At 39.5% G+C, this 26892-nt stretch overlaps 1 protein-coding gene across 1 annotated transcript; it reads right to left on the reverse strand.

The window, feature by feature from the left end:
• Nucleotides 1–764: 764 nt before the first annotated feature.
• On the reverse strand, nucleotides 765–15513 carry znf271 (zinc finger protein 271). Its single transcript, XM_084399353.1, has 13 exons — nucleotides 15451–15513; nucleotides 15314–15358; nucleotides 14838–14981; nucleotides 13583–13864; nucleotides 11420–11833; nucleotides 10057–10377; nucleotides 8561–9076; nucleotides 7612–7803; nucleotides 5848–6201; nucleotides 5069–5386; nucleotides 3352–3954; nucleotides 3151–3261; nucleotides 765–1964 (listed from the first exon to the last, which is right to left on the reverse strand). Exons 3-13 carry the CDS (start codon nucleotides 14962–14964, stop codon nucleotides 1849–1851), a joined length of 3354 nt encoding a protein of 1117 aa, XP_084255479.1. The 5' UTR covers nucleotides 14965–14981; nucleotides 15314–15358; nucleotides 15451–15513; the 3' UTR covers nucleotides 765–1848.
• Nucleotides 15514–26892: the final 11379 nt, after the last annotated feature.

The following is a 26892-nucleotide window of genomic DNA, read 5'->3' on the forward strand; positions in this document are numbered from 1 at the left end:
TCTTTCGCCGTAAATCGATGCATACGGCCGTCTGCCGGAAGCTAGTTATTTTAGTCGATAAAGTTTTAAATATGAATATTTTATAATAAAAAAAAAAAGAATGTCATATACACCTAGGATGACTTAGGGGTGAGTAAATCATGGGCCCTGTCCCAAATGGCACACTTCATATGCACTTAAAGTCTTGTGGACCTATAATGGCCACAGCATGCGCTTGATCGTGTGGTTCAGGAGATTGTAGAGTGTCCCATTTGTTATTTTAGTTTTAATGAGCAATTTAGAAGGTCTTTTATTCCTGCTTTAACGAAGCTGTGTAATTATTGAATGGATTGATTGTGCTGTAATGTTTAATTGTTTGTGATGTGTAATGGGGGTTCAAGGGGATTAATAAAGGTTTCTAACCAAAGTGTTTAGTGTTTAGGGTGCCATTTGGGACAGGGCCAGAGAAACAGGCAGACAATAAGAGGAAAATTGGGTTACACTTTATTTTAAGGTGACATTGTTACAGTGGAATTATATATTTAAGTATTGAGTAATAATAAGCAACTACATGTACTTACTATAAGGTTAGGGTAGGATTTGGTTGAGGGTTAGTTGCATGTAATTATGCATCATTTACTGTTATTAATATGGTAAGTATATGTAAAATATGTAACAAGGACACTGTAAAATAAAGTGTTACCGAACATTGTTACTGTTACCACTAAAAAAAAAATATATATATATATATTATATATATATATATATATATAGAACAATATTTTCAAGACTAAACATTTGAACTCGTTCATTTATTTCCATCTATTATGAGATGTCAGGTATAAAAGAAACAAATTCAAATACGAAAACTTTGGTGGTCAAAGTAATACATTATAATATTAATGCAATGAGTTGGTGGTTGTATACTTGCATGGCATTTAAGCAGATCCCGAATCTGCAGACTTTACATTTTCTACACTGACTTTTGAGGAAAAAATCTGTGGAATGGATTTAAAAACAGTAAAATGTATTAAATACAGCTTTAAGCTTAAAAATTCAACTGATGAAAATGTAAAGGTCAGGAAATGTGTAGAATGACATACACAGATTCTGCAACAGGAACGTGACATTTAAGTTTTCGTACTATATTAGGCTTGTTCAATTCTCCTAGAGAGTTTAGCTCAGATGCAAACACCCCTGAACAAGCTAATAACGGTCTAAAGATTACTTGAAAATTACAGGCAGGTGAGCTTGATCATGGTTGGAACTTCAGGAGAAGATTCGAAGAACCCTCTACTATATCAGCGTCCTTTTTGCATGTTCATTCAACATGATTTAGCCGGTCTGAGTGCTGGAAATTCCTCTCTTTTCTCCCTGATGGAAGCTCTACTCACAGCAGATGCCAAACGTTAAGGCTTCTCTCCAGTATACATTTGGCGAAGATCTCCTATTTGGCAAAAGTTTATGTATACATCAACAAATTCACAAAAAAAAGTGTAGTAGGTCATTTTTGAGGCCTCCCGAATGTCTAAAGTTCTTCAGACTGGACGGTTGTCATCAGGAACACACTGATCGGGATTGTTTTCCATGTGAATTCAATCATCTTCACTGAACCTCCACATGTGTTGTGTGGTTCCCTGCTCAAATTCTTGATCAAAGTTTTTAGTCTCACTCAATACCACCTTTCTAATGAAGAGGATTCGAGTCTTCACGGATGGAGATCGGCTTCTGGATTGAGTGTAAAATGCAATTCTTTTCTTAAAAACTGCTTTTTTGGCATCAGGATACTAGCAGTCCTTAATAAATGCTGCAGATTCTTCAATGTGCTCTGATGTTTGGCGAGGTGAGAAACCCTGGTTTCCATCCAGATCATTCATTTTTAAAAGTCTCAGATGAGACTGGACTGGAAGGAGCTGAGGAGACCGTAATAGCCTTCACGTCATCCATTATAGCAAAGCAGTTTTCTTCAGATTTCACTTGACATTCTGCAAAAACATACCAGTGTAGTTACACTGCAGGAAGAAGTAATAATTTCAGCCATTTTAATTTGCAGGGCTGCCCCGTAATAGTCGACTATCGACCTCAAATATGGCTAATCGTTTGAAACATGAAAGTAGTAGCAAGTTTACATGGCTGCTCACACTAATGCTAACCTAGATAACAGCGCTATTATTAGGTGTTTGTGCGGAGTGTGGAAGCTAAAGAATTACTGTATGACATGGAGGCGCCGGCGCAATCACTTGCAATTTCTCCCTCTAATAACAACAGAAACAACTTAAAATATGCTGTCATTTTTGGTCATATAGAGAAGAGTAATACGTCATTCGAAACTTTATCTATAGAAAGCTTGAAATGTCTACTTTTAAACGAACCAATTTAATAAAAAAAAATAGTCTACTCTCTGATTATGTAATCCGTATGAATGGTGCATTTCCTCCAATGTGGAGATGGCGAGTCAGTCAGCATCGTCAAATTCATCTTTGCACCCGACACTGACTCAGAAAACACTAGTTTATTAAATGTCTCCTTGCTATTTTTTCTGACACATTCATAATCAACTTGTGCCATGCTTTGCTGCAAGCTAGGCTATATATCATGCCTATATATAGCCTTTATTAAAGGCTCATTGTGGTTTAGTAATTAAATTAATTTAAACGTGCAATTAGTCGACTAATGGCTTAAATGAGCGACTACTAGTCGACTATAAAAATCTTTAGTCGCGGGCAGCCCTATTAATTTGACATGTTTATTGTCTGTGAAGGCAAATTTCAACACTGAATTTTTGCAAAATCCAATTTATTATTATTATTATTATATACAAGTTTTCACTGGGAATGTGAATGCAAATTTGGCCAAACAAGTTGTAAACAAAAGCAGTTGTGCATGATGCAGAGTTTATTTCCAAGTGTTTGATATGGTGTCAGTCCTGTTTATGGACATGAAGCTTGTATTCTTGTAGCCAAAAAGTACAATAGCTAGATGAAAATGCTGAAAAAGGCGAAATGTTTCTTAGAATACACAGAAGTGTGCGCCATCTTTATGACTACACATTTCATTAGTGTTGAAGGAGAGGCTGGTGGCTACTTTCTCTCTAATCTATCGAACCACGTAAGAGAAATACACATTATATTTTTTTGAATTTGCTGTTTATAATAACCTAAACATACTTACCGTATTCATCACCAGACTCTGGTTCTTGCTTAACTTCTACAGTTGCGTTAGAAGGGCCTACGCCAACGGTGACCTTCACAACCTCCTTTGTTGCAGGTAACTCCTTCCCCTCTGTAAAACATTCATGTTAAATTTAGACAGAAAATAGAAAGTCTTACTGGTTCTGAATGTCATGAAGGCGAGTAAATGACGACAGAATACCTGCATGCATTACACGCAGGTGTTTTTTCATGGATGATGAATGAGCGAAGAACTTGAGGCATATGGGGCATTGGTAAGGCTTCTCCCCCGTGTGACTTCGCAGATGTACAGATAAATGCGCGAACTGTCGGTAGCTCTTCTTGCACTGAGGACACTGGTACGGCTTCTCTCCGGTGTGAACCCTCTGATGGACCACCAAATCTTTAGCTTGGCCAAAACTCTTCCCACATTCAGGGCACTCGAATTTGGGTTTATTCTCCTTGGAGTGAGTCCGCAGGTGGACCTTCAGGTGTCCCGCCTGACTGAAAACCTTATCGCACTGAGGGCACTCGTGCTTTTCTTCGGTGTGTGTGCGTCGGTGCAGAACCAGACTGCTGGGATGACTGAAGCTGCGCTCACACTGCGAGCACTGGAAGAGTTCATCGCCGCGGTCGTAATGGTGCCGGCGCTGATGACGCGCGAGGTCCGAAAGTTTGACGAATCCTCTCCCGCACTCGGAGCATTTGTGAGGTCGTTCTCCTTCATGGACATAGCGCACATGTTTCCTGAGGCCAGCCGCTTGAGTAAACGTCTTCAGACACAAACTGCATGTGTGAGACACCCCTGGAATTATGATATACAATGTTAATAATAAAATATTTATTAACATTTTCATTCAATTAATTCAATTAGTCCGTGACCATTTTCAAGAAACGGCTGAAGACGCATCTTTTTCGGCAACACTTGATCCATTAATACTAACACTTTATCTTCTATTCTATATGTATTATCTTTAAATAAAAATAAAAAGTACACGTACTGCGTTATAGCACTTGCATATTGTTGTCCTATTGTTAGTTTCACTGCTTCTATTGTTCTCATTTATCGCTTTGAATAAAAGCGTCTGCTAAATGAATAAATGTTAAAGTAAATAATTTATATTTATTCAATAACTATAACCTGTCAGAAATGCAACATTTGAGCTTGTGATGCAGTGATTGTAGTTCCAGTGTAGTGAGTAACTTATAAAATAAATTTTTTTTGCCACAGACAGAAAATGAACAGTTGCAAAGCACCACATCTAAGACAAAAATGTACTTATGCACTTTTTATGCACTTTTTTTTTTTTATGTGAATCAAAGATAAACTGAAGAACTCCTAAAGAAAACGTTCAGTAAGAAATTTACCATCAGGCATTAATTTTTTTATAACCTCAACTCAACAAAAATGTATGAGGTGACATATTACTGACGTTAAAGGGACAGTTAACCCAAAAATGAAAATGCTGTCATCATTTACTCTTCCTTATGTTGTTTCAAACCTGTATGAGTGAGTTTCTTCGGTTGAACTAAAAGAAAGATATTTTGAAGAGTGTTTCTAGCCATTGACTTCCAGAATAGGAAAGCAAAAAAATACTATGGAAGTCAATGACTTACCATCAACTTTCTGGTTCAAGAACTTTCAAGATTCTTCAAAATATCTTCTTTTTAGTTCAACATAAGAAAGAAACTCGTACAGGTTTGAAACAACATAAGGGTGAGTAAATGATGACAGAATTAAACAATTTTGGTGAAATATCCCTTTAAGTCATCTAAACAAATTTATAAAGACCGGAAAAAAAAACATGGATTTTGCCTCAAAAAAGAAATATTTATTTCAAAGCATTAAAAATGCATAAACAACACTTCTTTATGGTATACATGCTTCTGATAGCTAGCCACCCCTTACAACGTCTTACCTGTATGAAATGCATCTTGGTGTTTTTTGAGACTTGCTTCAGAGAGGAAGGTTTCATCACACATCGAGCACTGGAGCGGGTTCTGGCCCGGGTGGCCGCTCTGGTGGGCTATCAGGTTTCTCCTCCAGCGAAAGCTCAGGCCGCACTGAGAGCACTTGTATGGTCTCTCTCCTGTGTGAATCCGCTGGTGAATTTTAAACATACAATTCTGACTGAATCTTTTCCCACAATGAGAGCATTCGAATGGCTTCTCCTGCAAGTCCACTTTTGGACCGCCTGTTGGTCTCTCCGTTACACTTTGCTTCTTTGTGGAAGCTTCTGGAAAATAAAGAGAAAATAATCCGTAAATAAAATAATTTTGAATCATAAATTTTTTTTTAATAAAGAAAGTAGTGCTGCCGGGCAACAATTAATCGCGATTAAACGCATCCAAAATAAAAGTTTGCATAAAAATAAAAGTTTGTGTTTACATAATATATGTGTGTGTACTGTGTATAATTATTTATATTAATTATAGGAAATGTATTTATTAAAAGAAAAATGTGCTATTTATATATGATATAAATGATATATAAATATATATACATGGAAATATTTCTTAAATATATACATGCATGTGTGTGTATTTATATATACAAAATAATTATACACAGTACACACTCATATATTATGTAAACACAAACTTATATTTTGGATGTGATTAAACGTTGCCCTGCACTAAAAGAAAGATATTCTTTCAATTTTTGAGGACTGACATTTGTGAGAAACGTCAAACTTACTTTCATGAATTCGCATGTGAGCTCGAAGGAAACTGGGCCGCCCGAACCCCTTGAAGCAAACAGGGCAGTTGTGTGGCCTCACTCCTGTGTGAACTTCCAGATGTTTTTTCAAGTCTCCAGGGGTATAAAAGCTCTTACTGCACACAAAGCACAGGAACGACCTCTCTCCTGTGTGAGTTTTAATATGCACAACCAAAGCCGATCGCTGACGGAAGCTTTTGTTGCACGTGGGACAGTTGAAGGGTCTTTCACCCGTGTGAATCCGCTCATGCTGTAACAAGCCTTGGCGTCGACCAAACTTCCTCCCGCAATAAGAGCAGGGGAAGCACTTGCCCTCGATGTCAGCATGCTGATCTGTTCAAATGACAAACGAGGATCCATATTATCAAAACCACTATAAAACTCGTAACTTTTGCGTCAACTCTGTTATCATCATCACTCAACGCTGTTACAATACCGTAGTATTATAGAAAACAGTTCTGCAAAACTGCTTTATCTTTTCAGGATGTGAACTCTCCAAGGACAAGTGTCTGTGCCTATTTTGTCATCAAATCATTAAAATGTCAACCCTGTTACCAGGATATTTTATAGTAAACACATTATTTTTTGAAAAATGCATAGTTGTAGAAATATAATTTAAATATATATATATATATATATATATATATATATATATTTTTTTTTTTTAAATAAACACTTTTAGTGCCAAAGAAATGCATTCTTAGTGCCTAAGAAATTACCATCAGCACTCACCCCCGTTACAATACCGTAGTATAATAGAAAATACTCTGCAAAACTACTTTATCCTTTCAGGAAGTGAACTCTCCAAGGACAAGTATCTGTGCCTATTTTGTCATTAAACAATTAAAATGTCAACCCTGTTACCAGGATATTTTATCGTAAACAAATTATTTTTGAAAAATGCATAGTTGTAGAAATATCTTTTTTTTATTTAAATAAACACTTTTAGTGCCAAAGAAATAAGAAATGCATTCTTAGTGTCAAATTCTTAGTGCCTAAGAAATGGCTGTCAATCCTATTACCATCATCACTCACCCCTGTTACAATACCGTAGTTTTATAGAAAACAATTCTGTAAAACTACCTTATCCTTTTAGGAAGTGAACTCTCCAAGGACAAGTATCTGTGCCTATTTTGTCATTAAACAATTAAAATGTCAACCCTGTTACCAGGATATTTTATCGTAAACAAATTATTTTTGAAAAATGCATAGTTGTAGAAATATCTTTTTTTTATTTAAATAAACACTTTTAGTGCCAAAGAAATAAGAAATGCATTCTTAGTGTCAAATTCTTAGTGCATAAGTCAATCCTATTACCATCATCACTCACCCCCGTTACAATACCGTAGTTTTATAGAAAACAATTCTGTAAAACTACCTTATCCTTTCAGGAAGTGAACTCTCCAAAGAAAAATATTCTTCATCAATTATTAAAAAGTCAACCAGTACCAGGATTTTGTATAGTTAACAAATGATTTTTGAAAAGTGGATATTCTTAGAAATATTGTGAACAAACACTTTTAGTGCCAAGACTATGAAATGGATGTCAACCCTGTTATCATAATCACTCACCCCATTACAATATTGTAGTATAAAAAAAATAAAAATAAACTGTTCTGCAAAACTACTTCATCTTTTCAGGAAGTGAACTCTCCAAGGGCAAGTATCTGTGCCTATTCTGTCGTCGAATAATTCAAGAAAAGAAAAGCCAATATTGTAATGTGTCCTGGCAGATACTCCTACCTGGATGAAATATAAGCTGATGTCTTTTCAGGGAAATTGCGAGCGAGAAGGTTTTGTTGCATATGGCACAATGATAAAGCCTCTGATGATCTGTCAGCTCTGAGCTGGAACTCTGATCAGCATCATGATCTTCATTCACTGATGGACTGAGTCCTGTCTCAGTCTCTAATAGATGATCCCCTGTGCTCATTTCTGCAAAACATGTTCAGACACATTACTACGCATTTATGCTAACGTTATATTAAGACACAACTATGTTAGTACATAAACTGGCCATAAAAAAAAACAACGGTAACACTTTACAATAAGGTTCATTTATTAAACATTAGTTACTGTATTAACTAACATGAACTAACCATGAGCAATACATTTGTTACAGTATTTATTAATCTTTGTTACCGTTAGTTAATAAAAATACAGCTGTTCATTGTTTGTTCAGGTTAGTTCACAGTGCATTAATTAATGTTTACACGATTTTAATAAAGCATTAGTAAATGTTAAAATTAACATTAACGAATGCTGTATAAGTGCAGCTCATTATTAGTTAATGTTAACTAATGTAGTTAACTAATGTTATTACATGGCTTGGTTGAATTCCAATGTAGAATGCGGTCTGTTATTTCTTGATAACACACCGTTGCCATGACAAACAGAGCGTTGCTATGGACGCGGAACGGACTATTTTCTTTAGCGGAAGCAACACAAACGTTTTTAAATCAATAAACTCCTTTTTAAAATCAATATTTTGTGTCAAATTATTTATTTATTTTGTAGGTAGCCATGTAATAAGCGAGATAATGTATAGCGAGGCGGTTGTTATAGCGAATCGTCGGGGTCCCGTTCAGCCTGTCGGGGTTGTTATTCGCTATAACAACCGCCTCGCTATACATTATCCCTTACTTAACTAATGAACCTTATTAAGTGTTGCCAAAACAACTAGAGAACATACTGTCTACCGAAGCTCCAGGGTTTCCAGAAAGCATTGCTGAGAGCTGTGATGAAACAGAAACACCACAGACATCTTCCACGTCACTCACTTCACCCTGTTCCCCCTCTTTAGGAAGGAGCTCATCCGCGTCGGCGATCAGAACATCTCGCTCCTGCAACTTGTTCAGATGGGACTGCATGTGTGCTTGCAGGCTACTGGGCCGAGGGAAGCTTTTCGAGCACAAAGGACAACTGTGGGGTCTCACGCCGGTGTGAGTTCCCATGTGAGTCTTCAGATCCCCCGAACCATAAAACCGTCTGAAGCAAATGAGACATTCGAAAGGCTTTTCCCCAGTGTGAATTTTCCTATGCACGATCAACACTGAACGCTGCCTAAAACTTTTATTGCACACGGTGCAGCGGAACGGTCTCTCCCCGGTGTGAATGCGTTTATGTTGCTCCATATCTTGGTGCCGTCCAAATATTTTCCCACAGTACGGACAGGTAAAGCGCTTCCTTTCAGCAACGCTCAAACGTTCTTTTGAAAGAAAGAAATCAACAGGATTTTCAGTGATGACAGACAAAAGAAACAGATGTAAACAGCAAACCCAACAACACACTGTATTGAGCAATGCTATTGGTTATTTAACTCCGGGGTTCTCAAGCAGGAGAGGGCCTAAAGGTGACTTAAAAGATGATTTAAAGCATTTAAATAAACTAAAACAACAAAAAAAATCAAGATTTTCTGCTTTTTAGACATTGTTTTTTCTTGGAAAACCTGGATATATGAGGAAGCCTGATTTTAAAAGTGTGTTTTTTAGACCTGGTTAAGCCATGCAAATTATTAAAATATGAAAACGGCATTGGCGTTTTTATAACGAATATACATTTTTCTGGTTACGCCAAGCTCTAAAATATGTTATCAAGTAGAAATTAAGAACCACTGTGCTAGAAGGTCCTAAAAAATGTTTAAAATTGTGTAAAAATGGAAAACTATTAAAAATAATAACAATAACAATAGGTTTTATAATCAGAAATTAATTTGAAGAGTTCAGATGCAAAAGCCTCTAAGTGCCATCTGAAATTTTCTTCTAGAATTATCATTTTTATCAAGCTCGTGTATTTAAGTTCAGTAATTTCACTTAAATGGCAATGAAAATTACCTTTTAATTGTCATTTAAGTGAAATTACTGAACTTAAATATACGAGCTTGATAAAAATGATCATTCTAGAAGAAAATTTCAGATGGCACGACTTAGAGGCTTTTGCATCTGAACTCTTCATTTACTCTAGAAACAAATAAAAAGCACAAAAAAGAAGAAACTTGACAGAAAGTAAATTATTCACAAATGTATCTTTCTTTATATTTCAGAAAGGGGGACTCTTGCAGGGATCAACATATTTAGAGGACTGTGCCATTAAAAAGTTTGAAAATCCCTGGTTAACTAATATCTGTAACTTTTGAAACGGATATGGCACCATCATAAAACCTCACAGGAGGTGTTTGTCCATTCTCACCTGGATGAGCGACTCGCTGATGCTTTATCAGGGAGAAGGAGAGAGAAAACCTCCTGTCACAGAGCGTGCACTGGTACGGTCTCTCCTCTGTGTGATGAGTGCGGTGGTGTTTTTTAAGGTTCACTGCTTGACTGAAGTATTTCCCACACTGGGAGCACTGGTACGGCCTCTCTCCGGTGTGAACGCGCAGATGTATTCGAAGCTTTGCTTGCTTATGAAACCTCTTTCCACACTGATTGCACTGGTGTGGCTTGTCTTCCTCGTGAAGTTGCTGGAGAGCAGTAAACTCTTCCTCTTGAAGACGGTTATGTGTTCCAATGCCTAGAAGAGCAAATGACGCAATGTTAATAGCATATGTGGAGTGGGATTTCGGACCAATGAGATTTCAAGGTGGCTTATGCCTGCATCCCAAAGTGCTTACTCTCCACCCCAAGTGAGATTAGAATAACGTCCTAAAGCATAGTCTGTTGACTATTAGTCTGTTGGTCTATTATTTCTGGTAGATTTTCGAAGTATGGATCCGTGCTCATTCTAACGGCTAATATTGCCTACGTCCCATTTGGATGAGGATTCGGTTTAGAACTACAAACATGAATGAAAAGAACTACAAATATGGCGGATGTACGTGAGTCCGAAGGGTTAAGTAGAGATGCCCTGAAACAAAGGGGTTTTACTAATAATAAATATCTTATCTGATGAAAAATATCTATTTAAAGAGGACCTATTGTATTTTGTAATTCATTACTGTGTAATGTTGCTGTTTGAGCATGAAAAAAGGTCAGAATATTCCTCATTTAAATAATTCATATGCAGAATAAAGGGGCGGAGCCTGGTTGTGTGTGTTAGTAGTGCAATCCCATAAAAGCGTCGATGGGAGTGGACATTTCTGCTCGGGATCTACTAATAACGCACAAATGAAAGAACACAGTCCATAATGACCAACACAATCTACTCCAGCAGCGCAAATTAGCGTCTGGTTTAAGACATGCTTTTTTGGGCGGTAAATAATGGAGCAAACACCAGTAAATTGACTAGCGCAAACCTTAGTGAATCCCATTGCGTGATTCATTTAAATATTTTCCTCCCATAAATTTTGCGTCTGAAAGGATAACTCCTACAAATGCATTTGCAACAAGGTCTACGCCTTTTCAGTGCTAATTTTACACTGTATGTCTTTAGTAAATCCTGACAGCAGTTTTTCACACCAAAAGAGGGTTTGTGTTGAATCCAGCTTGTAAATCTGGCCCTTGTATAAAGTGGGACCGGGTATAGTACAAGTAAGCGAACTGGGATGCAGAATATGATAACCATGGTAAGGTTTCTGTTAGACATAACTATACATAGATATACTTATCAGACTCACTCTTTTCAACAGAAAGTGCAGAATCCCGAGAGAGCTCAGATGAAGGAGATGGAGCTCTCTCAGACACTTTCTGTTGAGTTTGGGCATCATGTTCATTAGATGCTTCGCTCTCAATACTGTCCACAAGGTCTGATTCAATGTTGTCCTTGAGTGCGTCAGTTTGTAAGTGTTTGTGCAGATCTTCAGAGACCACAGAACTGCAAGGCCTCTCGTCGCCACGAGCATCTGCATGGTTCACGTCGTCTGATTCGGAGAAGGTCTGATGGTGAGACCGTGTGAAGCTGTTCACACAGTCAGGGCAGCGGTGGGATATCTCTCCGGTGTGTGTTAGCTCATGTTCCTCAAGCTGACAGGCAAAGTTTTTTCCACATTCAACACAAATTAAGCACTTGCCCTCCGTACTAACATCTTGACCTGTAAAAAGAGAGGATGCTTTATTCTGATTGGTCAAAATCTCTGCCTATCAATATTACAAAATAAGCCACTGCATGATACATCTTTTAATGAATGTATAATATAATGACTGTTATCGCTGAAATGTTTATAAAAGTGAATTCAATCTAAATTAAGCACTGATTTCTGTGTTTATATTTGGATTATGTAACTGAAATGTAACTAGACTAAAATTGTAATCAAATCTGACTGGATGGGCCAATAAACTGCCAGGACCCACAGAGGTTTCAGGTGTTTTTTTTACAACCTTAAAGTCCTCCTGTGGTGAAAATCCAGCTTTTAATGTTGTTTATATGTCTATGTGGTGTTTTTAATGTGCTTTAAGACAAAGCATGTGTAAATTCATAAGTCGACACCATTGCTGAGTATTTCCTCCTTAAAACTGCAGTGAACCAAAGACAGTCTCAAAAACACGCTTTGAAATCGCTGGTGTTTCTGACGTCACAAACTACCTTGTAACCAATCAGATCAACGTGTGATCGTCAACCAGTGGATCTCTGAGCTGAGTGAGTGAGTGGAGGCGGGGCTCATGGTAGTTTGTGACGTCAGAAACACCAGTGATTTCAAACTGTGTTTTTGGTTCGCCCTGTAGTCAATTTTATCCCTTAAAACTCACCTTTGATCACCAAAATGACACATTTAAATGTTTTTTCCTTCTTAACCCTTTAGAACCAGCTGTGTCGTCGCCGACACATACCAGCAAGCGACACATACAAGCAACGTTTGCACTATCAAAGCCATTCAAATTGCCGCTGACAGTAGACAACATGCGCTTTTCGGCAACATACGGCTTATTAATTTCATGCTTTCCGTCAGCAAATGACAGCAGCTTTCTGGCAGAGCGGGAAGGAAGGATTTGAACAGAGAGATACGAAGCGCGGCAGGTTAGAGTGTTTTGGATTGCATAAAATAATAAAAGAAACGAACAAATGCATGGAGAAAGAAGTGTTAGACAGCACTTTATTTAGTTTTTTTTCTAAATAAAAATCAGTAAATTTATTCTCGTTTTTTTTATTTTTGACTATTTAAACTCACCGCACACAATAATGGTCAATAACTGTAATTTGTTGAAAGCTAATCTTTTTCTGAAAAAGATGACACCTTGCACATGAAGATAGCACATTGTTTTAGAATTTTACAGTCAAAAAAATCCAAATATGTGAAAAACAGCTTTTAAAAATTGTAGCTTCAGGTTCTAAAGGGTTAATTCCTTAAAATAGCTTGAATGTAAATGAAACTAAGGGTGTAGAGTTACATTCAAGCTTATTTTAAGGCATGTAACATTTAAATATGTAATTTTGGTGATCAAAGGTGAGTTTTAAGGGATACAATTATTGACTACAGGAGGACTTTAAGTGGATGTTACAGTAGCTACAGTAGTTTCCATCCACATGTTTTATGAAAAACGCTAGATTGAAACGGCCAGATGCACATAATTTCTAAAAATGTGCATAAAAAACTCCATCAGATAAGAAGACATGCACAGAAACTGCAATGGAAACACATTTACTGAATAAATGCGCAATAAAAAGTGCCTCAACAGATCACTGATGCACTCAAGTTAAATGCGCAACTTTGGATGGAAACATAGTTGGTGTTACAGTATGTATTCACAGTAAAAGGGGGTTTTAGCAGCTTAACAACACCCCGAAACTATGGAAAAATCATAGAATCTAATCTCTTATTATCTGCAGTCTCAACATTTTGTACCTTGATGAAATGCACGCAGATGTCTTCTCAAGGAGGACAACAGGGCGAAGTTCTTCACACAGATCGTACAGTGGAAGGCCTTCGCATCCGTATGGACAATCTGGTGAGTCTTGAGGTCTCTTTCCCGGGTGAAAGTCTTAGCGCACACCAAGCACTCGAAAGGCCTCTCTCCGGTGTGAATCCGCACATGTTCGGACAGATGCTGAATACGGGAGAAACCCTTCCCGCACTGAGAGCACTGAAACGGCCTCGCTCTGGCAGAAACACTCTTCGCGTGGTCGTCTGTGGTGACATTCGAAAAGGAAAATGATTGTGTTATGTTGTCTCTCTCAACAAATACACACATCTATTCAATATATTTGACAGGTAAACAATAAGAGTGTTTCTGATGCTGCAGGATTGCAGCATGAATCATTATTGTAGTGATTATTATGTTTCTAGCATGTTATATGTTTGGCAGCAGTTCTTCTAATCATAACTGATGGAGTGTGTAGCATTTCATTTCTTAAGCAATCGTGTAGGAAGACACATCATGGCCATATTCCAGGATGAAAATGTTGAACAAAAATGTATGCACCTCTTGATGGGAATGAATATTGTGATGTTATTTCCATCAAGAGGTCAATACATTTTTGGTCAAGGTCTTGTGTTGCGAATGCAAGAGTCCAGCTCTCTGTGAAGTCTCTTCCAGCACATCCCAAAGACTGTCAATGAATTTAAGCTCTGGATTGATGTGTGGAAGTGATTCTTCATGCTCCTCACAACCATTCTTTCACAGTTTGAGCCTGATGAATCTTGACATTGTCATCCGGGAATATGGCCATGATGTTCTTCCTACATGTTTAAGAAATGAAAAGCTACACACTCCATCAGTGAGGCCTAATATACTGTATAAACCTGAAGAGAGACATACAATATAACAAAGTAACTGAAATTAATCTCATGATAACAGACAGGTCTTTAGAAAACAGAATAAAACAGTAATGTCAAATTCAGTCAATTTAATAATTTCTTTTTTTTAAATAAATAAATATATTAATTTGGTTTTATAAATTTATTTGCACATTTTTTTAAAAAAATCTCTGAACTTTTTCATTGACCCAGCACTAGTTTAAGGCACATGGAAAAATGAAAATCAAAGTCAGGGCAATTTAGACTTTTCACAAATAGGCAGTGCAGTATCAAACTGTGCTTATCATACAGTAGTGAAGAATGCTGTATGCCTAATGTATAATGTAAAGTCCTGCATTCTCACCCAGATCAAACGCAGCACCTGATGTGTGTAGATCAAGTGTCCTCGTCTGTTCTTCAGTGCTACAGCCAGCTGATGGAAACACACACACTTCATCTGGGTCACCGTAGGACTTCATGCTCAGATCCATGGCTTACTGTGGAAAACCTAGAGAAGAACGACATTTTATTATCTAAACAGTGTTTTGTTTTTTTAGGAAAATGCACTAGAGTGTTACTCTAGTACAGTGATGACATAAAAATGTAAAACTGTGGGTTGCAGTAAAGTACTACAATTTTCATGTACCATGGTATTTGCATGGGTTCTGCAAAATACTATATAGCCTACTATAATACCATGGTATTACCATGATAGGAAATTTGTCTAAAGAAATGGTAATACCCTGAATAATCTATATATGTTCTGAAATGATTGTGTTGTATTATATTATGTCCTAATATCTATATGACAACAAAATCAAAGCTGGAGACAGAACAAACCTCCTTTAGTTGCTACATGTCAGCACACAGTTAAAGGCGCATTATCTGTCATTCAGGAAGATGAAAGACAAAAATAAACATTAGCTGCGTCACAACACAGAGACACAAATGTGAAGTTCATGCAGAAGAAGCCTCACCTTTTCTGTATCTCATCACACAATTATTATGCACGTCCACGGACTGACAACCCGGAAATGACTGGAGGTTACTGTCTTTTCAAAATAAAAGTCAATCGCAAAAAAAGCTTGACCGAATATATACCATGTAAATGTTTATGTTCTGTCCATTTTAATCTTGCAACTAACATTCAACATGTCTAAACATGTACTTGGACACCAACATAAACATTGTTTAAATGTTATTACATCTTATAACACATTTTTCAAACAAGCAGTATATTAATTTTAAAGAAAGATATGCCTAATACAAACACTTCTCAAGCAAAACATTATAAACGTTATAACATTATACAGATAAAACTGTAGTTGTACAGTTCACAATGATGATAAAAAAAAATGTGTGTTGTTAAACGTTAGTGTAATAATATGTTTATTTAATAACTTAAATATATGTTTTGGGGCACCACACTCTCTTTTTAAGTAAATAAATGCTATTACTATACGACATTTATTATGACACATATTTTGCTGGCATCCTGACTGTGTAGGCTACTTAACATTAGGAACTTGATGTAATATCAGATATATAAGTCGAGATATGAGAAATATGCACTGCATAAATGAAAAGGTTCTTAAAGTTATCATTGTGGAGATGTTGGTCCAGATGCTCAGCCTGGAAATGACTGGAGGTTACTTGATCTTCAGCTTGATGTCCAGGGATTGGTCTGTCACATTTATTAAATGCAACAGTGTAATATCGTTAGGTTATTTGCATAACCCTACATTTCTGAAAACAGGACGAGATATAACAGACCCGGCAAGGCTTAGGGTTAGGGTTAGGTACTTTATTGCACAAATATCTCCCACCGAAATCCCCTTAAAAAATGCACATGAGGTAGCCACACCTCTGAGCCCTTAAACGTGACATATCACCTTTTTCCATGTTTAAGTGCTATAATTGGGTCCCCGCAGTGCATCTACCTAGAAAACATGAAAAGTGACAACTCAGTAACTGTTTTGTTAAGCCTTTCTCTGCAAGCATGTCAAAAATATGTCCTTCTGACGAAGGAAGGGGATCTTGTTATAATATTACCGCCCCTTAATCACATTTCCATCCATGGCGGCGCCATTTGGTTTCCGCAAGCGACAACAGTGTAACCAGTTCTAAAGCAATGGCAAAAGTTAGAGCAAAGCATGCAAACTGTTCTGTCGTTGCTGCACAGACGAGCACTGTACACTATTTAGAGTCCTAGCCTCAGATGAGACGAGAGAGCAGTGGATTGATTTTATTTTCAACGGAAATACTCCAGAAACAGATAAATCAATGCAACTCCACAACAACTACATAAATGCATCCAGTATCCAACCATTCAGAAACGTCCAGGTGCGTCTAAAGTTGCAACCTCTTCCTGAGTCTCTCTGTAAGGCTGCACGCCGCTACTGGTTATTTCTATGAGTGAGAAATATGAGTTATCTCCGCTATGAGTGAGATTATTTGCATGTTTTGTTATTGTACCTGAAGCTCTTGTAAAGGATCAGCCGTCTTCTGAATGGAGGCGGCGGAGCAGCAGCTCATTTGCATTTAAAGCAACACACACAAAAACTGAACGTGTTTGCTCACACCCAAAAAGGGGCAAATTTGACATGCTATAAAAAATGATCTGGGAGGATTTTGAGCTGAAGTTCCACAGACATTCTGGGGACACCATAGATTTATATTACATCTTGTGAAAAGGGGCATAATATGTCACCTTTAAGTGGAGTGAAGACCACTTAAAGCCGGCCAATTCAATCGCCTCCATCCAGTGAGAAAGGCGCTGCGAGGAGATCGGCGCACCCTTACATTGAGTGGCCCATGAAACTGATAACTGATCATTCCCCCTGAACGATCGTGTCCTGTTAACATAATAGTGAGCACTCATACAGGACAGAAAGTGTACAACTTCTTTGGGGAGTAAAAGGCACGCAAGTCCAAAGCAGCGAATCACTGACTTCAGGAACGAAAGTTCTCAGAGATAGGAGCTTAATATGAACACTCTCCAGAGGTTCAAACGGGGCCCGAGTTAAAGCATTCAGAACCATGGATAAGCCTGACGGGACCAGCCGCTTCGACACACAGCGTATTAGAAATACTTCGTCCCACCGAAGCTTACGCGGCAAGCCGAAATTGCAGCCAGATTAACTTTAATAATAGGAAATCCGTTGTCCATTAAGCTTTGCAAAAAACAGAGTATTTCACTCACGGTTCACTGAATAAGTGTGAATCCCCAAACACATGGCATGTAAGATCATGTGTAGATGGGGCTCTAATGTTCAAGATAGTGTTTATAACTTTCTGGGGAAGCACATTCAAATTTAACCCTTCACAGGCCAGACCCAAAGAGTGACCCATTCCGGGTATGGGCGAAATATCAATGGGAGCGGACAGGGCTCTCCCTGAATGAACTGAACAATCTCTGCCAGTCACAGCATCCTCGGCCAACGAGGGGCTAACAGAAGGATAGACCATCCGTTTTTACTCAGTACGTTTACATGGACAACAATATTCCGATATTAAGCCGATTAAGACAATACTCTGATTAAGAAACCATGCAAACAGGGATTTCTGATTACCTTAATCCGGCTTAAGTCATACTCAATGTAATCACAAATCGAATTAAGACGTGGAGTATTATATTTTAACAAATTTTGTGAGGTGCATGTTCATATGTTCCTCAACAGTTTTTTCTGCATTCCTCTGCCACCCTGACTCCTCACTCTTGGCTGTTTCCCATCCAGGAATACGGGGGATTATTCTGGGATCGAGCCACATTCCGACCTCCCTTGGACAGCACGGCGAATATGCATACTCTTTTACTCTTTATCTGATTAACAGGAGGATGCGGAGCTCTTTTACGTGGCAGACAGATGTCAAACGCCTCACCTTCCTTTCTTTGAAGGTTGCATCTCTGCCTTATTGCCGCACAGCTGGTCCGACCAACTCTTTTGAATCCACAGGAGAAAGTCTCCGATACTTGAGACCGATACTTGAGAGACTAAGCCAGAGCGATCTCTCACCCTCAACAGCGAGAGCCAAAATATGGCCGCAGATTTGTACCGCACCATGTAAGGTGCATAGATTGAGGTCTATTATATAAAAGAAGTGCCCAGCTCCTCCAATAACTCGGCTTGAGAGGCCATCAACAAAGAAGTAAATATCCCGTTTAACTCCCGGTTCCCCAGGAGTTACATGCCTGATCATGCATGATAAGCGATGCTAATCTTAGCTGCGCATGCTTACAAACCTCCACTAGGTCACAATCCACCCCATTCAACGCTAAATTGGCACTTTGTGCGCTCACGGGCCTATATGCTTGGGCTACAGACAGGATTGCGTCATCCTCCTCATCATCCGGCTCATCCCGGAGGAGGCGAGCTAACATCTAGTGATCCGCCTCATCATCCACCTCATCGCATTACGCTAGCAGATGTTGGTCAAAAAGCTGCGTAAGCTCAGGTGACTCCTCATCTGTGATATCCCCTCATGAAGAAAGATCCCGCTGGGAAGAGGGTTGAGCCCCCTTAGCCGAAGAAGAGATGATAGAGAGACATGGTTAATCTTTTGTAGAAGCAGCCACCCGAAGCCTTCTTTCCAAAATCCTGGCCGGCATCACACAACAGTGCTTGCAACATTCCACATCCACCAGTGCGGCTTGAGCATACTTGAATCATCTTTTTACATCTTTCCTTTTCTCTGCAGCAATCTTGGACACGATATGGTGAGTCAAATTATCAACTTAGCTCGCCTTGATGCATTAGCTAGGTTAGGAGATGCAGCTATTGAAAGAAAAGTAGAAACGCTCAGAAACGAGAGCAGGGAACGAGGTAATATCCACAACAGATAGTAACTGCACTGCATTTGGCAACGGCAATCATACGGTATTATTGTGAACTGGAGCAGTGCAGGTGCTGAAGGAAAGTCTTCACGGGAATAGAACAAGAATGCCGCTTCAGGGATCACAGCTGAATATACAGGGAGGGGGTGGGCTCCTTGTCAGGGTTCTCCTCTGACAGTTCTGTCTGTCTTGTCTTTGTTTAATGTGTCTCTTTTTGTGTTGTGCTTGAACACATGGCTCTGTCTGTCTATGTGTTGGCCATGTGCTCCTCTGTTCCAGCCTCCTTGTTACCAATTACCACGTCCTCTTGTTTGAGTCATTGATTAATTTTCGTTTGTGTGAGTGTGTTCACCCTCTCGCGTAGCTACGGGTGGGCCTGGATGGGCCTGGACCCACCCACCTGTCAGTCAGGCCCATCCAGTCAGTGGCCTCACAAGGTAGCCTAAGGAAGGAATTCTGTTGCGATTATCACAATACTTGACCTATAAAAATAAATCTTAATGTTTCTTGATTCTTGTTTGGTTGTCATGGTGATGACGAAATGCCCGCGTAGCGCATTTCGCAGTCAGATTGCGAACAGCCCATCCCCCCTTCACAACGACGAGCACATTTCACAGAGGGACACTGAAGTTTAGCTAAGTATATTAAACTAAAATGAAACAGAGCAACTTACTAAAGTTCGTGTCAAAAAGACCACGGCCGCCGCAGGAGGAAGATAATGCAGATGTTCAGGAGCCTCTGCCATTAGTCTCGAGTAGTAAGGAGCTGAACAGCTCTGCTAGTGATTACGTTAATTCAGCCATTTCTCCATCACCAGCAGTGCTCCATTCTCTAACATCTACCTCACCTACACGCCAGTGTACAGGTACATACAGCCATGTCTTAGGATAATTAATAGGCCTATATACAAATGTGCATGCAGCGCTATGTGCGTTCATTGTTTCAGACTCGGCTAAGCCTAGGGCCAGCACTGAGGATGTAACAGCCCCAACTGACTTATCCCCCATTGATGACCCTGTTACCCAGCCCAAACTCAGTTCATTTCCAGTCACCACTATAGCAGGCAAAGGAAGAAGTTTTAATGTCCTGTGGTATGAAAAGTTCCCATGGCTAGAGTACAGTATTTCGAGAGACGCTGTGTTTTGTAAGCCATGTCGCCATTTCCCTGAAGCAGCCACTGAGAGTCGATTTATAAAAACTGGCTTTAGAGACTGGAAGCATCTCTCCCAGTGTTGTGTTAAACACGAGGCTAGCAGGGCACATGCTACAGAGCTGGGCAGGTCTCAAGGATACAGACAAAGCCATAAACCAGGACGGGGAAATATAATTAACCAGCTGCACAAAGATGCTGTCAACAGTTCGTTTGTGGAAAGGAATAGAGAACACATTAAAGTTGTAATAGACCTCGTTTTATTTTGTGCAAAACAAGACATTCCCTTGCATGGGCATCGTGAAACTGAAGAGGCACTGAACAAAGGCAACTTCTTAGAATTATTTCAACTGATCTCCAACTATCAACCAGAAATAAAAAGGCGACTGGACGAATTGCCTAGAAACGCGAAACTCACTAGCCCTGATATTCAAAATGAAATCCTGGAAATCGCCGCATCATCAATTATCCGCAAAATAAAGGCGGATTTGCACGATGAGACAGACACACATTATGCAATTTTAGCAGACGAATGTAAAGACTTATCAAAAAAAGAGCTTGTGGCAGTCTGTATCCGATACATAGGCCTAGATAAATGCCGGCTGAAGGAAAGGTGGGATTTGTAGAGACAGGGAACATGAGCGCAAGTGCTATATCAGCAAAAATCCTGGAAGTATTGGAGCCATTGCAGTTGGATTTGGGTTCGATGGAGCATCGGTTATGTCCGGCAATAAAGGAGGAGTACATGTGATTTTAAAGAAAACCTTTCCTCACGCAGTATATGTGCATTGTAATTCCCACCGCCTTAACCTCGTCCTGTGCACAGCATCAAAGGTGTCCCCTAGCATATCAACATTTTTTGACGTCATTAACAACCTGTATAGTTTCATGACGGGGTCACATAGGCATGCTAGATTTATGGAAATCCAGCAACAGCTGCGGCCAGGGAAAACGAATTTGGAGCTAGAGAGGTCCTGTGACGTCAGATGGAGCTCGTGGTCAAGTGCAGTGAGTAAAGTGCTGACACTTCTGGGTCTTATATTGGAGACTCTTGTTGAATGTTCTGAAAGCTCAGGCAAGACAAAACTTGAGGCAGACTCACTACTGCAACAAATGCAAACTAAAAAAAATCTGTTTCTACTTGTAACGTTCAACAAGTTGTTTGAAACGAGTGACTATGCCACTAAGGGCTTGCAGTCTGCCACTATATCAGTAACAGATTGCATTGATCTAATCGAAGGGCTTAAGGAGAGCTACACTACATTCAAGAATGAAGAAAATGACATTGATAAAGTTATGGCACTGACGGATGATTTGATGAAAATGCATGACATTGTGAATTTGGACGTCACTGGGGCGCGAAAGAGGAAGTTGCCAGCTAAGTTGGGCGATATGTTGATCGAGTCTACCGTGGGCAAAGCATCACCTGTCAAGGACAACTCTGACCTGAAACAATTGTGGAATGATATACTATATAGGCAGATCATGGAACTGAACACCCGTTTTAAGGCTGACACGTACGGCTTAATGAGAGCAGCTGCTGCTTGCTTGCCTCAGTCGAACACCTTCGGCAAAAAGACTTTGTTACAAGCCTGCCGGTGCACACTTTAACATCGCTGTTGATGATTCTGAACATGAGGTGTTTGTTCAGCAGCTAGAAAAAAAAGTATCAAATGGCAGGACATTTCCATAACTTGTGGAGGTGCTCGATGCATGCCCATGCGATATCTTTCCAAGAATGAACCATCCCCTACGAGTCCTCATCACACTACCAATAACAAGCTGTACTGTCGAACGTTTCTTTTCCACTGTAAATCGGATAAAAACTAGTATCAGAGCAACAATGTTGACACATAGACTGAACTCTTTGTCCCTGCTCTCATTTGAAAGAGAATTGACTGAATCGTTGGATTATAACGAAATCATTGCAGTGTTCAACTCTAAGCCCCGTCGTCTCCTGTTATAAGCTAGTCATCAAAAGTAAGCCAATCTACGTTTACTATGTAGTTGCCTAGTCAATGTTGTTTATTTAACATGGTTTATGTGGCCGCTGAGCCAGACTACGACCAAGCATTGTTTTTACACACTGTCCACTACTGTCCTGCTGATTTGATGATGGTGTTGTTTTGCATCTGTCAGATGCGCGTGTGTGTGTGGTGTGGCCGCGCGCAGTGGAAATGCTGTTCTTATCGTTATGTTCTTAACACTGCTTATGATGACATACATGCTTGTGCTCTGATTAAACTGTGGTGTATTCAAGCAGGTGTAGTTGTGTTGGCCTATTTTGATAACAGATGCATTTTAGGCTGTGCCCACCTGATTTTCTCTGGGCCCACCTACATTGTGATTCCTGGCTACGCTACTGTGTTCACCTGTTCCTTGTCTGTGTATTGTCACCTGTTCCTCGTGTTTTCTGCTTCCTTTATAATGTGTGCTCTTTCACTCATGTTTTTCCAGTTCGTTTGCCAGTGTTGTGCTACCTGTTACTTATTGCCCATGGTTCCAGTTGTGGATAGTGCCTGGATACCTTGTCTTGTGTCTGTAGTGTCTCCTGTTTGTTCCAGCCCTGCAAGCTGAGCTTCTCTGGCTGCTTCCTCTCTCTACCAAGCAGCAAGACCGGTGCAGTGACTGATCGTGCCCCGTGAGTCCATCTACATGTGCTGTATGATTCTGTCTGGCTCTGGCTGCATCCATTGGCCTTGTGCTGCACATCTACCACAGATCACCAGCCTGTTCACCTTGGGCTGGTCTCAGCGGCCACCCTCTCAGCTTGCCTGTCATTGTGCTTTGTTCCCTGCCTACTGTTTGGACTGTTATCACCTCCTCACCCACCATCTATTGTCTTGTCAATAAAACCCGTTAACACTCATTCTGTGCTTGAGTTCTCTCTCACCCCTTTTCCACCAAGGCAGTTTGAGTGCTGGTTCAGATCCTAGTTTTCAAATCAGTTATTTGTCTTTCGAGACCTAAAGCACCAGTTCTGAACCAGAAAAAGTGTTTCGTAAGTAGAACCAATACATTGCTATTCTAGAAGTAAGAACCGCGGGCGGGGTTACCGTGACCAACGAGATAAACAGAAACTCATGACCACCATTTTTTAAATAGCAGCTTATTGAGGTAATAGTGCAGCTCAATTGTAATCTCCATCTATGCAAATCACAGCGAGCTGCACGAACACGTTGGATTTGCCGTGTTTGTATGCCTATGGAGGTTCGCAAAGCCATGAGCATCAATAGTAGGCCTAACGCAACGACTGCCATTGTTGATGGAAGGCTTATTCGAGATGCATCAGAACTGCGCGGACTGATCGGCCTGCGAGAAGCTAACGTTACAAACCTGGTGTGCTTGTGTTAGCGCTTGTTGAGCAACATGAGATGTATCCAGTGACGTAAGATCTGGCTCTGTGGTGGCTCTCTGGCCTGTGGAGAGGCAACCCGGTTCTTAGAGGGCTCGTCAATCAAACCAACGCCGAACCGGCAATAGCTCTGGCTCTGAACTAGTACCAGGTTCATGCTGGTGGAAAAGGGGTAATAGATCCGTGACACTCCATGTCATGAGCTGTGGTTGGTCCGTCCTTCGGACAGACATGGTGTAATTGGTGCTTCCATAGTCTATGATGCCTTAGGTATTTCTCATAGTGTCTCTGAGTTTTTCTAGGTTTCATATTTTGGCATCAGTGTAAATGGTTCAGTAACTTCATATACAATAAAAATACAACCGCTGTAAATGTACAGTATTTCCTGAGTTTAATTAAATTTTTATGCAAATGACAGTGAATACATATTTGTCATCTGTCAGAAGAATCCGAATGCACTTTATTTGCCAAGTGTGCACAAGCAAACAAGGAATTTGGTATGGTTTCCAGGAGCTCTAAGGTACTTACTTAAATATATAACACAATAGAACAGAGAGAAAGAATGAAATGCGTGCAATTAAAGAAAAAACAATGTCATATACATCTAGAAAAATTAAATAAGCAGGGGGGAAAAAGGAATATACATTTAGATGGTAAGTAGAAGGCCTATGTACAGATATACAAATTAAGTACTGTGTATACAACTGTATAAATATAAATGTGTATTTACATGAGTCAAGTCACCTTTATTTATACAGTGTTTTTTACAATACACATTGTTTCAAAGCAGCTTTACAGTGATAACAGGAAAATAATGCATAATCCATAATACAGTTATTATTGTCTAATGCCTGAGTGGCATAAACACCAAAAGGATATAATATACCTTTATATGGAAGTAGAAGGCCTATGTACATATTAATTTCTGGGTAGATTAGATGAAAAGCAAACTGTATATACAACTGTATAAACATAAATATGTATTTACATGAGAGTTATTATTGCCAATCCTAATCCTGGTTTGGGCAGTTACACGCCAATTATCATCTCAGCTGTCCTAACAATCTGTTGCAATCTATGCATGTCTGACCCAAACCAGACAGTTGTAGAAGAGCACAGAACAGATTCAATGACAGTGTTGTCTGCGCCTGTGGCGGAAATACAACCTCTGCTGCCGTTTCACTTAGATAAACATTTACATTTATGCATTTTATTTATTTATACAGGACGCTTTTATCCAAAGCGACTTACATTGCATTTTCAAGGTACACATTTACATTCTTATAAGTTCTTGCTTTCCCTGGGAATCAAACCCATGACCTTAGCATTGCAAGCGCCAGCGCTCTGCTGTTTGAGCTACAGGAAAGCATCACAATACATTTCATTTTAATAACGTGCTGCAATGAATGACGTACAATAAGACCAGGAAAGTGCATTAAGAATGTAAATACAGTAAGTTTTAAATGTGTGTTACTGATAGCTCACCACTTAATCCTAAAACCGCACTCAGACAGCAGACTACACAAGAGAATTCTTCTTCCCATCTAACCGGTCTTAAACATTTAATTAAGGAGCTGAGAGCTGTCCAAGCACAGAAAAACTGCCCTGTATCTGCTGTGGATGATCAAAAGGCAAATCCCAGGCCAACAGCTTCTATGCAATGGCATATTAGGCATTTCAGGTCCTGAGATATAGTGTGTTTCCAGGAATCTGAATGGCTCCACAGTGCTGTTCATGATGGTCAGTGGAGGTAACGTTTCTCCTGAAGTCCACAATCATCTCCACATGTTTGAGTGTGTTCAGCTCCAGGTTGTTGCGACTGCACCAGACGGTCTGCAAACTTCAGGAGGTTGACAGACGGGTCTTTTGCAGTGCAGTCGGAGTTGTACAGGGAGAAGAGCAGAGGGGAGAGAATGCAATCCTGTCGAGCGCCAGTGCCGATTGTGTGGGTGTTGGAAGTGAATTTTCCCAGCCTTACTAGTAGATGATCCACTGACAAATGGAGGTGGGCACAGAGAGCTGGGTCAGTTTAGTCAGGAGGGTATCTGGGATGATGGTGTTAGCTGAGGTCCACAAACAGGATTCTTACATAAGTCCCTGGTTTATCCAGATGTTGCAGGATGAAGTGCAGTCCCGTGTTGACAGCATCAACTGACCAGATAAACAAACTGAAGAGGGTCTAGCAAGGGGCCAGTGGTGTCCTTCAGGTGGTCAAAACCATGTTTCTCAACTGACTTCATGACCACAGACATCAAAGCAACTGGTCTGTAATAATTTAATCCAGTGATTTTTGGTTTCTTGGGTAAGACACTTGGGCGGGACACCATCTGGGCCTTTGGCTTTCCTTATGTTCTGTTTCCAAAAGACCGGGCATACATCCATACATGACTGAATTATTTATTGTTGTCCAAATAAATTTAGAAAACAATATAATTTTCTCTTTTGATTGAAATATATAACATATTAAAGAGACACTTAGGACATTAGTGAATCAAATGTGGCCAGTAAGAGCTGTGCATGTAAACCTCACTCCCCTAGCCTCAAGAGGTGTGCTAGCGGCTGAGGTCTTTAGCATCCTTGTTAGCGTGCGCCGCGCGCCTTCCACACTGGAGACTCCTGTTCAAATCCTGCTCACAGCGGGTTGAGTAGGACCGGTTACACTAGGCCTTCTTACTTTGGGCTTCACGTGTGTCCCTGGGGTCCACCAGTGCTGTTACACCCAATCCAAGTGCAAATTATCTTAATATTAAGGTATAGCCAACCTTATTATAGTTTGTACAAATATGATATGATGCAAAGATACACATTAAGTTTTGTTGTAATTAAGTGATCGATAACATATTTATGATTCCATTTAAGTCACCTTTAAAATGACTCTGAAAAACCATTACAGATTCGGTGTAAACACATTTTTATGACAAAAAAATTTTTTAATATGATTTCTTATGGCCTATTTGTTCTGTTAACACTGAAATATCATAACGAGTAAAGCTAAATTCAAAAATAGAATGTTTCTCCCCAAACATTTCTTTATAAAAAGTACTAAAATGATCGTTAATGCTACCGTCAAGGACCTGGAA

The sequence above is a fragment of the Rutilus rutilus genome (assembly GCF_951802725.1).
Source record: "Rutilus rutilus genome assembly, chromosome: 24".
NCBI classification, from domain to species: Eukaryota; Metazoa; Chordata; class Actinopteri; order Cypriniformes; family Leuciscidae; genus Rutilus; species Rutilus rutilus.

What these genes read in the sequence shown, in the direction of transcription:
- znf271 (XM_084399353.1), bottom strand. Translation starts at nt 14,964, where the DNA reads ATGGATCTGAGCATGAAGTCCTACGGTGACCCAGATGAAGTGTGTGTG. An exon ending in TCAGCTTATATTTCATCCAG is followed by an intron (nt 6,202 to 7,611) that starts GTAGGAGTATCT and finishes TCATTTGAACAG; the next exon opens with ATCAGCATGCTGACATCGAG. An exon ending in TCACATGCGAATTCATGAAA is followed by an intron (nt 5,387 to 5,847) that starts GTAAGTTTGACG and finishes TTTATTTTCCAG; the next exon opens with AAGCTTCCACAAAGAAGCAA.